At 39.1% G+C, this 14,853-nt stretch overlaps 1 protein-coding gene across 2 annotated transcripts in view; it reads left to right on the forward strand.

The window, feature by feature from the left end:
• Positions 1–9,645: 9,645 nt before the first annotated feature.
• The window catches only part of pvrl2l (PVR cell adhesion molecule related 2 like), a 149,632-nt gene continuing 144,424 nt past the window's right edge, over positions 9,646–14,853 (forward strand). For both annotated transcript variants that reach the window (XM_084423506.1, XM_084423505.1), the window contains exon 1: positions 9,646–9,978. In XM_084423506.1, the coding sequence (XP_084279632.1) occupies positions 9,915–9,978 (64 nt within the window). In that variant the 5' untranslated portion in view covers positions 9,646–9,914. The remainder of the gene's footprint in view (positions 9,979–14,853) is intronic.

Below are 14,853 nucleotides of genomic sequence, written 5' to 3' on the forward strand. Positions count from 1 at the left end.
AACCTATGATTTTCTATCTCTGGTGGAACCGAGAGGAGATGAATGCATGAATGTTTGAGCTGTTGGGAACTGAGCTTCTCAAGCTCTTAAAACGCAAAGCTCTCAAATCTCACAAAACAAATTCAATTCCAAACATAAAAAAAAGTCACAATCGATCACAAGACTTGCAAAAACACAACATATGGCATACTTTCAGAAATATGATATTCACATAGCATTTGAAATGCTACACATTATATATAATTTTGATATATATATATATATACACACACATATACAAAATATAAGTACATTTGTATTGATTTTTATAAATTATGGATTATATAAATATAATTTAATGACAAAATATAGAATTATTCAGTGTTTATATATATATATATATATATATATATATATATATATATATATATATATATAATATATAATAATACTAATAATAACTATACCATTAATTTCAATTACATTTTTATCAAATTTTACAAAAAAAAAAAAAAAAATAGGCTATTATTAATTATAAAAAATATAAATATAATTATAAAAAGGTATTTAAAATGTAATATAAATTTAAACTGTAGGCTAAATAAATAATTATATAAATAACTGTAAAATAATAGAATATTACGATATAAGGATGTAAACCCTCTTTGGGACCGCCTTGGAAACCGCTTCCTTTCCCAGAATGCTATTTACCCCCAAACTCAAAATAGAATCAAAAAGCATCAAACATCCATTACCAGATGGAAACACTAAAACAGCTTAATTACAGTTATTGTTTTATTTGCAGGGCGATTCAGTAAAATCGGCTTCCTCATTCCTATTGTAATAGCAGTTTCACATCCTGTTAGCACTGAAAAAGAGGAAATTCTGAGTCTGTTCCTCACACAAAGCTATTGTACAACTTCAGAAAACTAGGAATATCCTGCATAAGTCATACAGACTTCTATCATGGTCAAGGCTTCTGTATTCAAAGTCAGATTTCATGTGCACATTCATTCAGCGAACACAAGCACATTGCTTCAATAAATCATGCGCGGGATGACTGTGAGACCATCACTGACAAAAATGACATGACCTCTGCTTCCTCTCCATCATACACACACACACACACACACCAGTGGAACTGAACATTTGTGTGTGTATGTGTGTGTGTGTGTGTGCACTCAGGACCATTCTAAGCAGATCATGGCTGACAAGCAAACGTCCCACAGCTCTGTGATGACAAAATCCCTCCATCTCATTCCCATTCTCATCTGCGTCAAAGTGTGCCTGCACGCGGCAGATAAAGACTGCAGGGCTGTAATCAAGCCGGTCCTTCCCTTCAGCTGTACACAGCTTTATGTTATTTACCAACAACTACGTGCAGCTCAGACTGCAAAAACACATCAGGACGCGAGACGCAATGTATGTGGACGTGAGAAATGAGCTACACGCAAGACAAAGACGGCTGAAATGTTAGATATTTGTTTTTGTGTGCGCATAAGACAAATAGCTATTTGGCTCCACGGAAAAACAAAAGGGAAATGAAATAAAAAGCTAAAAAAGTAAGCAGAAGAATGATGAGTTATAGACAAGGCCCTCAGGGAATGCCTCACTTTGCAGCATTTTCTGAATAATTCCAATTGATTTTTTTTTTCATCACACAATGTCTCATTCTGACTTTGTGAAAGGCATTTTTTTGAATATTGATTTTAAATTTAAAACCGAGATCTCATTACATTAGCATTCAGAACTGTGTAGGGCTGCAGTGATTACAGCTTCAAGTCCTTTTGGCTCTGTTTCGGAATAATCTTTCAATTTGTGAAGCTCCTCCTGTTTATCCATGCATGCCTCCTTGAGCTTTGTCAGAAATTATGGATGTGAATCTGTAAATGCAATCTCCTCTCCCTTTCCAATAGATGTTTGTTGCAATCTGACACCAGTCTTTGGTTGCTGTGATGCTTAAAGTCTACATTATTTTTTCCAGCTTTTCTCAGGTTGTGCGCACTCCAGGGTTTATTGCCTTCAAAAATCTGTCTGTATAAGCTTCATTTGACTTGCTCTCAATGCTCAAGTGGCTTTTGTCTATATCTGCTCTACCATACAGACCTGATGGATGGCGTCCTGCAGAGATGGTTGCCTTTTGACAGGTTCTTCCATCTCTTTATTGTTAGAATTCACTCATAAAGATGGTTTCTAATAAGATCTGAGATGAGTTTTATAATCTGATGCAATACAGGAGAAACTTGAACATTTTATTCACATGATCTTTCAAAAACAATCTACATTCTTAGAAGAAAAGGTTCTATAACCTTGAAGGCTTCTGTCAGGCGCTTCAAATATAGAACCTTTAAAGTTTTCCCATGGGATTATTTTATGGATTTAGTAATTCATTTTCATTTTAATTAAATTTTATGCTCAGATAGTAAACATATTTTATCACTAGAAAAATTAAATAACCCCTTAAATATGAAAGTTTTATGCAATAATTTCTTTAAATAGAACCTTTTTGGCATAATGGGTTCTTTAAAATTGAGCCAAGAACCCTATAGGGTGTAATATAAAACCCCACTGAACCTATTTTTTCTAAGGGTCTGTTAACACAAAAAAACACGAGACACGGGCAGTGGAATGGGGGGTCTCAAGACACGTTTTTTTTTTAAAGTTGAACTTCTTTTAACTTGAAAGTTTTTAGTGCACCGTTTCATAAGCGGGACACAGAGATCAAACACATCAGTCTAGTGCGTTTACATAGAAAATCAATGAAAAAATAGCCTTGAAAAAGGAATTGAAAAACACATTTTTGCGGGTAAAAACACAGGTCAGGTCAGTGAAGCGAGAGAGAGAGAGAGCGAAAACCCAAGGTCTAGAAATGCATTTTTGAAAATCCCCCTATTATGCTTTTTCAAAAATGACCTTTCATGTAGTGTGTCATATAGCTGTTTGTGAATGTAAAAGGTTTGCAAAGTTTTAAAGATCAAAGTGTCAGTCGTCTACCCTGGAAATCCAGAGTTCTCGCGAGAGCACAAGTTGAATTTGCTCAGCGAGTTTACTCTGGCGTCAAGTGATGATGCTCATTAAATATGCTCTTGCATCCGAGCTGCACCAATCACATCGGGTTATCTGATATAGGCGGGCCAGAGGCGAGCTATATAGATGACGACAGCGCTGTGACGTCGAAGTCATTAGTAAACATTGCAAGATGGCTATGGATGAACATCAGTTGTCTGAAACTGCTTTGGCCGCTACGATGAACGAGTTAGACTTGGCTTTTTATCTAAAAGAGGAACAGAAGACGGTGCTCGAATCGTTCCTTTGCAAGAAGGGCGTTTTTGCTGTTTTGCCGACTGGATACGGCAAGAGTCTAATCTACCAGTTAGCTCCGCTGGTAGCTAAGCATATGGGGCTTGTTGTGATTGGTCGTAGTGTTATCCAATTGCGTGCAGTGAGATTTTCAATGCATGCTTGGTGCCGCCCCTCAAGCTGGCCGATTTTCATTAATCGATGCCAGACCATTCATCTTTCAGATTTAGGTCTGGATTTCCAGGCTATCAATCGTCAGCAATTCCAGTCTCACTTCCTGTTACATACCTATAACAATGTAACAAATTTGCATCTATGGTCTTCATTTGTTGCTTGTGAACAACGTCTGCTTTGACCCACCCTTAAAGTTGTAGCTAAGACTGGAAAAGTTTGGTTCATGTCATGTTTTCTGCACTGAGAAAGCAAATCCACTTTGCATGCACTTCAAAAGGGTAAGGACTCATGCTGGAATTGATAAGAAAAAACGACCGTGTTGTTACTGTTCGTATCACAGTATATCAAGCGCTGAGGAAGATCTGGAGCTGAAATTCAGATTTGGTAATAAACGTTTTGTTTCTGAAGCGCTGGAAGTGGTAGACCAATCACAACAGACTGTGCCATCTGGCCAATCAGAGCAGAGTAGGCTTGCAGAAAGGAGGGGTTTAGAGAGCCTGAATCTTCAAACGAACCGTTTTCAGACTCTTTTATAAATTAGGTGACGTGCAATGTACATTGTAAGTAAATTAAAGTGTTTTTGACCTTTGATGCATGTACATATTGTAGGAGACCTTTAAAACCTTAGGAACCTTTAAAACAGCATAGTTGAACACTCTAAACTTGTTTTTACTTGAGTGCCGCATTTTTCAAATGCCTCGACATGCACTAGATGCTGCTAAATATGCGAGACACGAGCAAGCGGTCAGATACGTCAGTCTAGTGCGTGTTTGAAGGTATAATGTTATTTTACACTCTTTTAAACATAACTTTCTCAAGATCCAGAACAGACGAAATATTATTTCCTGCCAATTCAATTCAATTCAATTCCATAATGTATAACACAGTGTATAAATATATAAAATGAGAGAGAACAGTCCCACTGGAAGTGGAAAACAACATACCTACTTTCCTGCTTCACACATTCAACTCCAGCTATTTTTTCTCACTCTATCGCTTTTAATCCTTTTTTCCAAATGTTGTTTGTGTCCCCCAGGCGGAGGATTTTCTATATATGGAGGGGTGTTGAGAGGATGTGAGCCGATCACAGTGAGCCAGTCATTGTGTGCGTGTCTGAGTACATTGTGGTTTGAGAATGCCACACAATTCAACACACACACACACACACACACACAAGAACAGTGCAAACAGATGCATCGTGAAAAGATGTGAATGGGCAGAATTCATTGAAATGTGTGAGAAGCACATATTTGCGACACCTTTTTTTTCCCATTTTCACACCGCAAGCAAATCCTTTGAAATCTTGAGCTAAATTGAGATATTATTAGTATTATAGACAAGATTGCTGTATGCCTGTCTTACTATTTTTTCCTTGCTTTCTTTTCCCACACACACACAGCTTAAAACTCACATTTTAAACAAATCTGCAGTGAAGCATAAAAGATCTAATGAAAAAAAACCCACAAACCAGCAGCAAAACAAAGTGCCTGATTTCACAGTAATCAAGAGGTGAATAAGCATAAATGGAGCGAAAGAGCACTAAAAAGGAATGTAATGAAAGGAGTCTTAAAGGAATAGTTCACCCTAAAATTGGGTCATTTACTTGCCATTCCAAACCTGTATGAGTTTCTTTGGGGGACTGAAGGTTTGAACACAAAAATCAATAAAAATCACATAGAAGTGTGACACTATTCCACTTTATTCAATGGATTTGAGTGAGAAATAAACTGAAATTTATGTCAAGACTGGATCAATGAGTCAGCGAATTGAACTCAAGAACTAAATCAGTGCAATTTGTGAATGAATCAATCAGAACGAGTTTTGAACAGTTTTGACTCAAATGAACTGAATCATACATCTCTTTTTCTCTCATGAAGATTTTCAATAAGATTTTCAGTGAATGACACGACTCATGACTCATATGAACCACTTCTACGGCCCTGTTTACACCTGGTGATGCGTTTTGCTCGGTCGGATCACAAGTGGACGACGCAAAATACAGGTGTAAACGGGCTGGGGTCTAAAACGTTTTGAGTTTGTCCACTTTAAAACACTTCCAGAGGTAGTCGAAAACGCATTAAACCGGATTGCTTTAGAAGTGTAAACGCTCATGTGGTCGAATGCGATCGAACAGCCACAAAAGACGCCTATACTCTCCGCCTACCGACTCAATGAGTAAACATTACGCTAACCTGACAGGATTTAAACTTTGTTGGCTGGAGGCCCCAGTTTGGTTTGAAGAACAATGTTCTCTCCCCATTCCTGATTTCTAACACACACTCACAGAGTTTGCCGTGGTCTTCTTGTGGCTGTCAGAGCAGAAACGAAAGCTACTGCTCAGTGTATTTCTCCGTCGTCTCTAGGTCGCGTTCAAAATTGCGGGAGCATATTTCGTCTATTAGATTGAAAGATCTGAAAAACCCCAAACATTTACCCGCCCATAGACCCTCCTCTCGAAGAAATCAGGACAGACGTGGTTGAAAGTGGACGAAAGAGACGGATTAAACACCAGGCGTAAACGGGTATATGTGTCTCACTCGTATACTTGTGATCGGATCGACCAAAACGCATCTTAATACCAGGTGTAAACAGGGCCTATGATGCTTTTGCATCCTTTCCGAGGCTTGAAATGAGCATTTTGGGGTGAACTATGCCTCTAAGAAAACCTGAGAAATTAGACATTTGAGGCAAATGAACTGAGACATTTTAGTGAGTGTGTACGCAGAACGTACAAGAACCCTGCTGTGGGGTGGTAGCCTGCTCGGCCCTTTAATGTGTTTAATCATAGCGTATTATCAGCAGCCCTTTGGTGCGTCATTAGCAGAGCAACACTTAGCTGGGCCAGTTTAATGGAGCTTTAAGATATACTGTAATAATGAGGGGCAGAAGGTAACCGGATCGAGACCTGAGGAGAATAGAAAAATAAGGCAACAGTAAGGCATGGGGATGGACCCTTCAGTGTATTAATCAGTCTGTCCGAGTCGGAGAGTTATGCCGGTAAAGGTGTCGACAGGCAACTGATACATGATCACATTAAAGCAGCCACCAAGCTTAATCAATCTGAGCCTGCTGGGCCGAGCTAAGGGACAATCTTTCAGAAAGCTCGGATGGAGGGCAAAGTATGTGAGTGTGAAGGAGGTTTCAGGCCATTTTTAAAAGGGTTGTCAGATTTGGACATTTTGCCATCCTATTGGACCTCCGGTTAGGACAGTGTGTTGGAGACAATGACATTGAATGCTTGAAAACGTATCATTAGTGCCAAACTGTCAGTGGTCGTTAGAAGCGTTTGGCCCGGTGAGCGGCAATTCAAGCTATTTTTTGGCCGAGATGAGATACACATCGTCAAGCGCAATTGAACACACAGTAACAAGTGGGGGAATATAGACAGATTCTAATAGGATTCAATTGCTCTTTTTCCTGTGTTCCGGCTAACCATGACTCAGCTATAAGGATGCATCTGTGAGAGAGGGGGTGAGTGCTGTTAGGTAACAATATAATCAGGAATCTTACTGAATGTTCTGTGGGGTGGAAAAAAAAGTGTATATGAAGGTCATAGATTGAAGATGAATTTATAGCCCACTCCCACTGACAATATGCCACTCTTCACAGGACTCTTTATATACCAGCATTTGCTTTTGACCTTAAGGCACTCTCAGTAAATGGACACTCCTAGAAAAGCTGCTAATGGTGTACCCGAGGATTTTAATAGTGGTAATTTTCAGAAGGAAATGATTATTTGTATTAAGACGTGGAATTGACACATGTAGCCCTACCGTAATTATCTTACTATTTATATGAAATTTTAATTTGATGTTGTTCAATGGCCCATTTTAACACAGCTTTGTGAGGCTTCTTGAAAACCTCTGACTGTCCCTTTGACAGCCCAAGCTCTTAAAAATAAAGGTTAAAAAAAAGAGGTTTTTTGCAGCGAGGCCACAGAAGAAAGATTTTTGGTTTCCCAAAGAACCTTTCAGTGAACAGTTCTTAAAAGAGACTTTTTTTTTATTAGTGTGAAGAACATTTTGAAAATATAAAAAACTGTTTTACACTATGAAGAACCTTTTGTCAAAGGAATCATCGAATGCCAATAAAGAACCTTTATTTTTAGTGTGTGCGGTTGCACTAGACTTTGAACATGCAGAATTGCCTTTGTATCCTTTTGACATCCATATTGGGGTCAATGTCATTTAGGGCTGCTTCAATAAATCACAATTAACAAATATTATTACATTCAAAATGTCACTTACCGGAATACTGTTGGAATTTCCCCATCAACACTTGAAAATATCTAATGGGATGTTGCTTCAGTCACCACCATCTTGGAAAAGATGCATCACACTAGCTATGATACATGCACCCAAATGATCTGTTTATAAATGGATTGATGGCTCAATCTGACTGAAAAGCCTTCATGTAAACACCTCAATCAAATTCGATTGAGCTTGATCTGAATGAAATTTCAATTGGATTGAAAGGGATGGTGTAGACCTGAAATAATCTGATCAACAGAAGAAAAAAAAACATGTTAAGGCATGAATCCAACTATTTTCTCAATCGTTTTCAGAAATACCTTGTGAACATGTGAAATTTTTAAGTTTAATCAACTTGGATGTTTAATAACTTATTAAAAAAAGTAATTTTGATATACGTATATCGGATTACAACGTCTAGGGTTCATAAACAGAACTTTCAGTTTGTGAAATTGGATTGGATTCAATCCAATTGATGGAAATTAGTGCATGTAAACATACCCACTGAAGTCCAGATCTAGTGGTTATTTTCAGGTAGAAGATGGACGATTTCTTGTTAGTCACGAATGCAGCATTAGTTCCTATTCTAATCAAACACCTGCAAGAGGCCATCTTTTTCAGTGAAAATGTGTGGCTTTTAGTCTATGTCTGTTAGCCATGAGGTCAGTCATGCATATGCTAATACACTCCTAGCTGTTAACACAATATGACTAGCTAGCAGATAGGCCTATGTGCATTTTGACCTAACTCATGCTGCACTGAACAGAGTTTTGTCAAATCAAATGGTCTCTGAAATGAGTATGTTTCAACAGGAAACAGAAAAGAAAAGAAAAACGGTGTCTTTCAATCATTTCTTGGGGTATTTCAAGTATTCAAAGTGCACACGGCCTATGCAACCTTCAAACTTCGCAGCTTTTTAAGTTTTTCAAGCTGCCAGGCAAGACTTTGTCAGCTAACATCAAAGTTTGCCTTGTCGAACTTCTAGTTAAAACTATAAACGTATACGCAAGCAACCGTTTATGCATTATCGAGGGGACGCTGTATTTCATTTGACAGAAATCTTCCGGGCTCTGCATGCTAATGAATGTGAGCGCGTAATTTCACAGACTAGTCAATAGATGGCAGAGCGAGGTCACTGATTAGTATGCAGGCCATTCCCAGAGGAGAAGAGCACTGAATTCATCAATCCCGTCCTTCATTCCTCCTTATTTGAATAAATCGCATTGTTTTGACAGTCAATCAACGGCAGTTATGGGCCTCCGTGTGAGTATGAAGAAAGTCCGCCAATATGAGTATAAAATATTTTAACTTACAAGTTCAGATTCGACATGCAAAAACAGCCAAGTCGTCTGATTTATAGTGTCTGACAATTTTGCCAGTGTGGGAAATTAACTTTTTAATTATGGAATTTAATAGTCGCCCCATGGAAATTGAATTTCAGAATCATTTCTTTTCATCATTCACCGTTTACGAGGGCATATTTTGAAGAAAATAAAGCAGCGTGTCGTTTATTTGTCACGTTTATTTGAACTGAAATAAATCTTCAACTGATACAATGATGTCAGAAAACTCTCTGTTAGCGTATTTTTACATAATCGATGGTTCTCTTTGTTAGACTGTTGTTTACTGTCACAAACTTTAATATCTAAATAGATTTACTATTTCGATTAAAAATAGTGCTATAGAATGTTAGAAGTTATACAACGTCAAATGTTAGGTAAAACCCTGAGGAAATTACAACTGGGGGATTTTTGTCTAAATCCCCCGCTAATTTTACTCGCATTCTGATTACAATCTCAAACAAAATAGTAGGCTACTTCGAAGCGGAAAACCCGAATCTGGATTATACGCTTCAATGGTGTCTCTGGAACCCGATCCACAAGTTCTAAACTTCAATGCCCTTCCATTTCCCACTATGACGTGACGCGACGATGACATCACGACCAATTCCATCTGTAGCGCTCTCGCGCTCGCGACCGAACAGAACAAGTGAGCTAGTCTCGTCAGGCAGAAGGAGTCAACGGCACCATCACGAGCACAATAACATACCTGCACACACTCCGGGCTTTACTAGCAGTTGGAGCGGACTGTAAGACTGAGATTCCGACCTGACGAGCCTCAACACACCGCCTCCGGTTCGCCTCGCAAAGTGAAAGAGATTTTATGCTAAAGTTTTCAGGATTTGTTTAACCTCCCGCGGACAAGAGCGGAATGAGCGACTTTACGATGATAAACTGTTGCCTGATTCTTGGCGCGTGCCTTCTGTCCAGCCAAGGTAATGTGACTCAGTAACTTGTGGGTTAATCTTTTTTTTTTTTTTTTTTTTTTTACTGCTCAACCGGTCTCTTGTTATTTTGAAACTGTACCTACCTACACAGAGGTCATTTGCATGATGCAGTAGGCGCTTAACATGAAGTCGCCCGTCCCAAGTGTATTGATACGCAACTTGCACGCATGTGTTACGCTTGCGCGCGCTGATTTCTACGGCTTACCTGCTTATCTGGGTTATCCTGGTCAACTTAATAAGAGCCACTGACCGTAACCCGTATCCCTTGTCTCGTACTCCATGTTACGCAAGGTGTGGCCTGTCTGTCGTGATCAGTTTTTTTCTTTCTTTTTCTAAGGCTGGAAGACAGCAGGTGTAATTGAAATGTCATACTTTATCACCTGCTTTACAGTTTGAAACTTTTACATCTATACATCATTTGTTACATGTATTATAATGTATATTTGAGGCAGGAAATGCAACAGGGTTTAGTTGTTAACACTTAGAGGTTTATGACAAGTCTATGTTGCTGACTGTAACCTTATAAAATGCAATGATGTCTGAATTTTATGTAAGTCTTCTGCTATTTTGAGATACCACTGCTATAAAATGGCATTTTAAGTTACTGTTCCCCTTGTTTGCCACACTAGTCTTGCTAGTGGTGATGGTCCTAGACATTTCTTCCCTGGTGGTTTGAACATCACAGTGATTTGATGGCGTCTCAGAGGGGCTGGTTTCCTCTGATAAGGAGAGACATGTCTGCGGTTCAGTCTAAGCCGAGGCTACACTGCAGGACTGAAGCGCTGCACGTATTTAAAGACTCAAGTTTCTTGTTTTTGTCAATGTAGTGTGCACTTTACGCAACTAAATGCAGGTGCGTCTACTACAAGATGTCGGTTTTTAAATGATTTGCACGAATAAAATAAGAAAGATAAAGGAAAAATAAAGAATAAAAGCTTGTTAACATTAACAATAACTATAATGAAGACACGTCCACACCAACAGACGATAACATTCTGATTATTATAAGCGCATGTTGCAGTTTTGTTGTCTGCCACTTTAAATTCTCAAGCATTCTGATGGGCTGTCAATGTTTTTATTGTTCGTCAGCTAAAAAAAAAAAAAATTCGGAAAGTGATTGCAACATATGTTTCTCTGGGCTGTCATTGTTATAGCTGGGGTGTAGATGTCACTATTCTCTTAGAATAAGAAAGATTATAAAACGTTAAATTTATCGTCCTTGGAATGAACAGCACTTAAATGCCAAAAATATGGATGACTTTTGCATGCTCGTTTGCAGTCTCGCTGTTTCATTGGCTGCTCACCTTGTTGGGACAGTGTGCACACCTGTCAACTGGTTGGGCAGGTTTCAAACCAGTGTGTGCACGCACTTAGTTAACTATAATCCAGATTATTTATCGCATACTAGTTCCATACAATATTAGCTTCAGTCTTATAGTGTGCGCTTGGCTTTTCGGGTACATGGGTAAGGCTAGGAGACTCGAGATGCTGGCAACGGGTGACCGTAAATGAAGTGTTCCCTCTGCACATATTTCACAAGAAATAAGATGAGCATCTTGGCCATTGGATAAATGAGTTTTGGATGGATGAATCTTGGCACCACAATTAGTCATGCCAAGATTTCAGTGCCGCTCATCTCGCGTAGGTACACTCTGGGGTTCGCCTCTATTAATTTCTTCGCGGGATAAGGCGTTTTACACATCAGGATGAACGCAAGACTTCTGGTTGCCCATTAATCTTGTTGGTACATGTCAAAGGTTTGTGTATTAGTTCTCAGAGGGGATCTTCAGGGGTGAGGTTAAGGTTCCTCGCAGTTGTCATGGAGACCTCTTTTCATTGGGGATCTGATGGCATCCATCTTGTTTTAGAGTCTTTGAGGGGAGTTTAAAACATTATTGCCGAGTGTTTAATTCAGTTTGGGATCAGGGAAGCACGACAAATGGAAGTAGATACTTTTCTTATTGGTTCCCTTTGGTCTTCCATTACTGTCAGAAGCAACAAATGTCAGAGCGGCGGCAAAGAGCAACTCCTTCACAAAGGCGTGATAATTCCCTTGTATTCCTTTTTTCTTCCCGCCGAACAATATGCTTCTATCTATGCCAACAGGTTTCCAAGAACAAAAGACCTCAGTGTCTGCATTGTCCAGAATAGAGAGTAGAATGAAACTAACACCTTCACAAGAAACCTTTCTCTGTCTTTCTTTCTGACTCTCACCCACACCCACATTGAGCATGCAAGGGACTAAAATTGCTTGTCTTTGAATGAGTGCCCTTTCCCCGCACCCCTCCTTTTTTTTCTCCCAGTGTGCATTCAAAGCTCTGTCTCAAGCCTTTGTTCTGGTGGCTTTAGTGATTGGTCGCCCTATAAGACCCTCTGTCTCCTTTTTCTTCCATTGTTTATGAGTGTCTGGAGTGCACAGGAGAGCGTTTTTCTCGGAGTGTGTTGACAAAAAAGTTTCCCCGTCTGTCCTCAATTTACCTCCGTCTCACATGGTTTACACTTTATTGTGGCCCCACTATCTAGAAGCCATTTCCGAGGTCTCTTTTGTAATGTAGATGATATATTGGGAATGAGTGAGTTCCAGAGCATACAAAACCCGAAAATTGTTTGATAGCTGCAATCTTGCTCGCTGGACTTGAAAATATGCTGCAGTCGTAAATGGGGAATCAGATGTTGCCGCATAACAGATGGAAAATCTGTTCTGTGTCTCCGTCCGTCTCCCGATTTATGTGTTTGTCTCACGGCGTGAAAGAGATACTCTCAGTCTCTGACTCTCCCACCTCCCTCTTTTTTTTCTTTTTTTCTCCCTTGTTGTCCTCCTCTGCCGCTCAGCACTGATGTGGTCATACGGTGCCGTTAGTGAAGGCCGGAGGACTCCTGGAGGCCAGCCATGCCTTCTTATCACCCACCACTGTGCTTGATAAAATGATGGTTAAAGAGAGGGATTTTTGTGTGTGGGCTCTGAGATCAGCCTTTTCTGTGACCCTGGGCTCATTCAAAGGGCTTTTCCAGCCTCTTTAAAACTTTCACCACCTTCATCTTTATCCTTTAAGCAAAGAGCGACAGCCATCTCTGTACTGTGCTGCATTGATGTAGGCTGCCTCAAACATTTTGGTTAGGATTTGTTTTAACTTAAAGGGATAGTTCACCCAAAAATGAAAATTCTGTCATTAATTACTCACTCTCATGTCGTTCCAAATCCATAAGACTTTATTCATCTTCAAAACACAAATGATGAAGATATTTTTTAATGAAATCTGAAAGATTTCTGTCCTTCCATTGAAAGTCTATTCACCCAAAACTCTGATGCTTCAAAACGTTCATAAAGAGATAGTAAAATAAATCCACATGAATCGAGCAGTTTGATCCAAGTCTTCTGGGTTAGGGTTATGAGGGTGAGTAATGAATGACAGAATGAAAATTTGGGTGAACTATCGCTTTATATTAAAATTTGTTTTATAGGTTTCAGCTTTCATGCATTCTAACCCGATGGGATATACGTTTACAGCTGATATGGTTGGTTAGGACAGTGTTTGCGTCACTATATTGAAGTTTTATTTAAAATGTAGTAAAACATTAAGATTAAAGTAGGGCTGGGCGATATATCGCATGACATTGTTAGGCGCATATCGTCAGTAAAGCCGTTTCCTTGAGTAGTAAATCGCCATCACCTGCTTTCAGATGGAGCGGCATTTACAACACAGAGCCGTAGTTAACTGACAAGCTGAGCCATATCGCGTTAATTATCACGGACGTATCGCCTGCGATAATTAATGCGATATGGCTCAGCTTGTCAGTTAACTACAGCTCTGTGTTGTAAATGCCGCTCCATCTGAAAGCAGGTGATGGCGATTTACTACTAATCAAGGAACCGGCTTTACTGACGAGATGCGACTAACAATGTCATGCGATATATCGCCCAGCCCTAGATTAAAGTCCTTATTGACTTCTTTAAAATGTGAATGACAACTGATATTTGGGTCTTTTTCGTATATCTGCATGCATATTGAATTGGGATTGTGGTGTTTTCTTTCTCACATATTTTTAATAGTTGCCTTAAAATGTTGATATGTTGATTTTCGTATATGCTTGACAGAAAACAAACCATGGAGTGCAAAGCAACTCTGTTGTGTCTAGGGTTGTTCACGGTACCAACATTTCAGTAGCCGGTACCAATACCAGTAAAATTTCTTGGTACCAAAAGAGCAAGAGCAAAAACTGTTGAATTAAGTGAAATTATAAATGTTGTTTTGTCTCGTCCGTTGGTCATTACTGTCAATCACAGTTTCAGATTCAATTACACATTTAAATATGGTTGTCAATCCAGAAACTTTACAGTGTACTTGGCAGCATGAAAACCTAAACTTGTATCAGATTGTGAATGGGTGGTAAACGATAAGCAAGAGAAGAGCATCTCTTTATAATCTCTTAGGCTACCAATCAAGCACAAGCTCAGTGAATTCTGCACTCTTGCAAAAACTCGCGCAAACGTTAAAATAAAAAAGCTGTCTGAATTGTACAATGTATCTCTTATTTACACTTTGTTGGTGAAAGGATTCACAAGCGTGTGGCTCGCTTTGAACAAAACAAAACCTTGTGAGCTTTCAGCTGTTAAGCGGATTCTGACTAGCTTACTGACTAGCACTTCTGAAAGGCCATTGCATTCACACGCTCAACAGATAGGATTGTGATTTACTACAATGCTCAACGTTTGTAAAAACATGCTTTTTTTAAGACTGACTGGTACCAGTAGTGCTGGACTGGTACGTTTGATAACCTTAGTTGTGATCTTTTATTTGCACAGAACCAAAGCCTAAACCTAAACTTACTTAAAGCATTAGCACTTTTGATTGTTGCTGTGCA

The sequence above is a fragment of the Rutilus rutilus genome (assembly GCF_951802725.1).
Source record: "Rutilus rutilus genome assembly, chromosome: 11".
In the NCBI taxonomy this organism is placed as follows: domain Eukaryota; kingdom Metazoa; phylum Chordata; class Actinopteri; order Cypriniformes; family Leuciscidae; genus Rutilus; species Rutilus rutilus.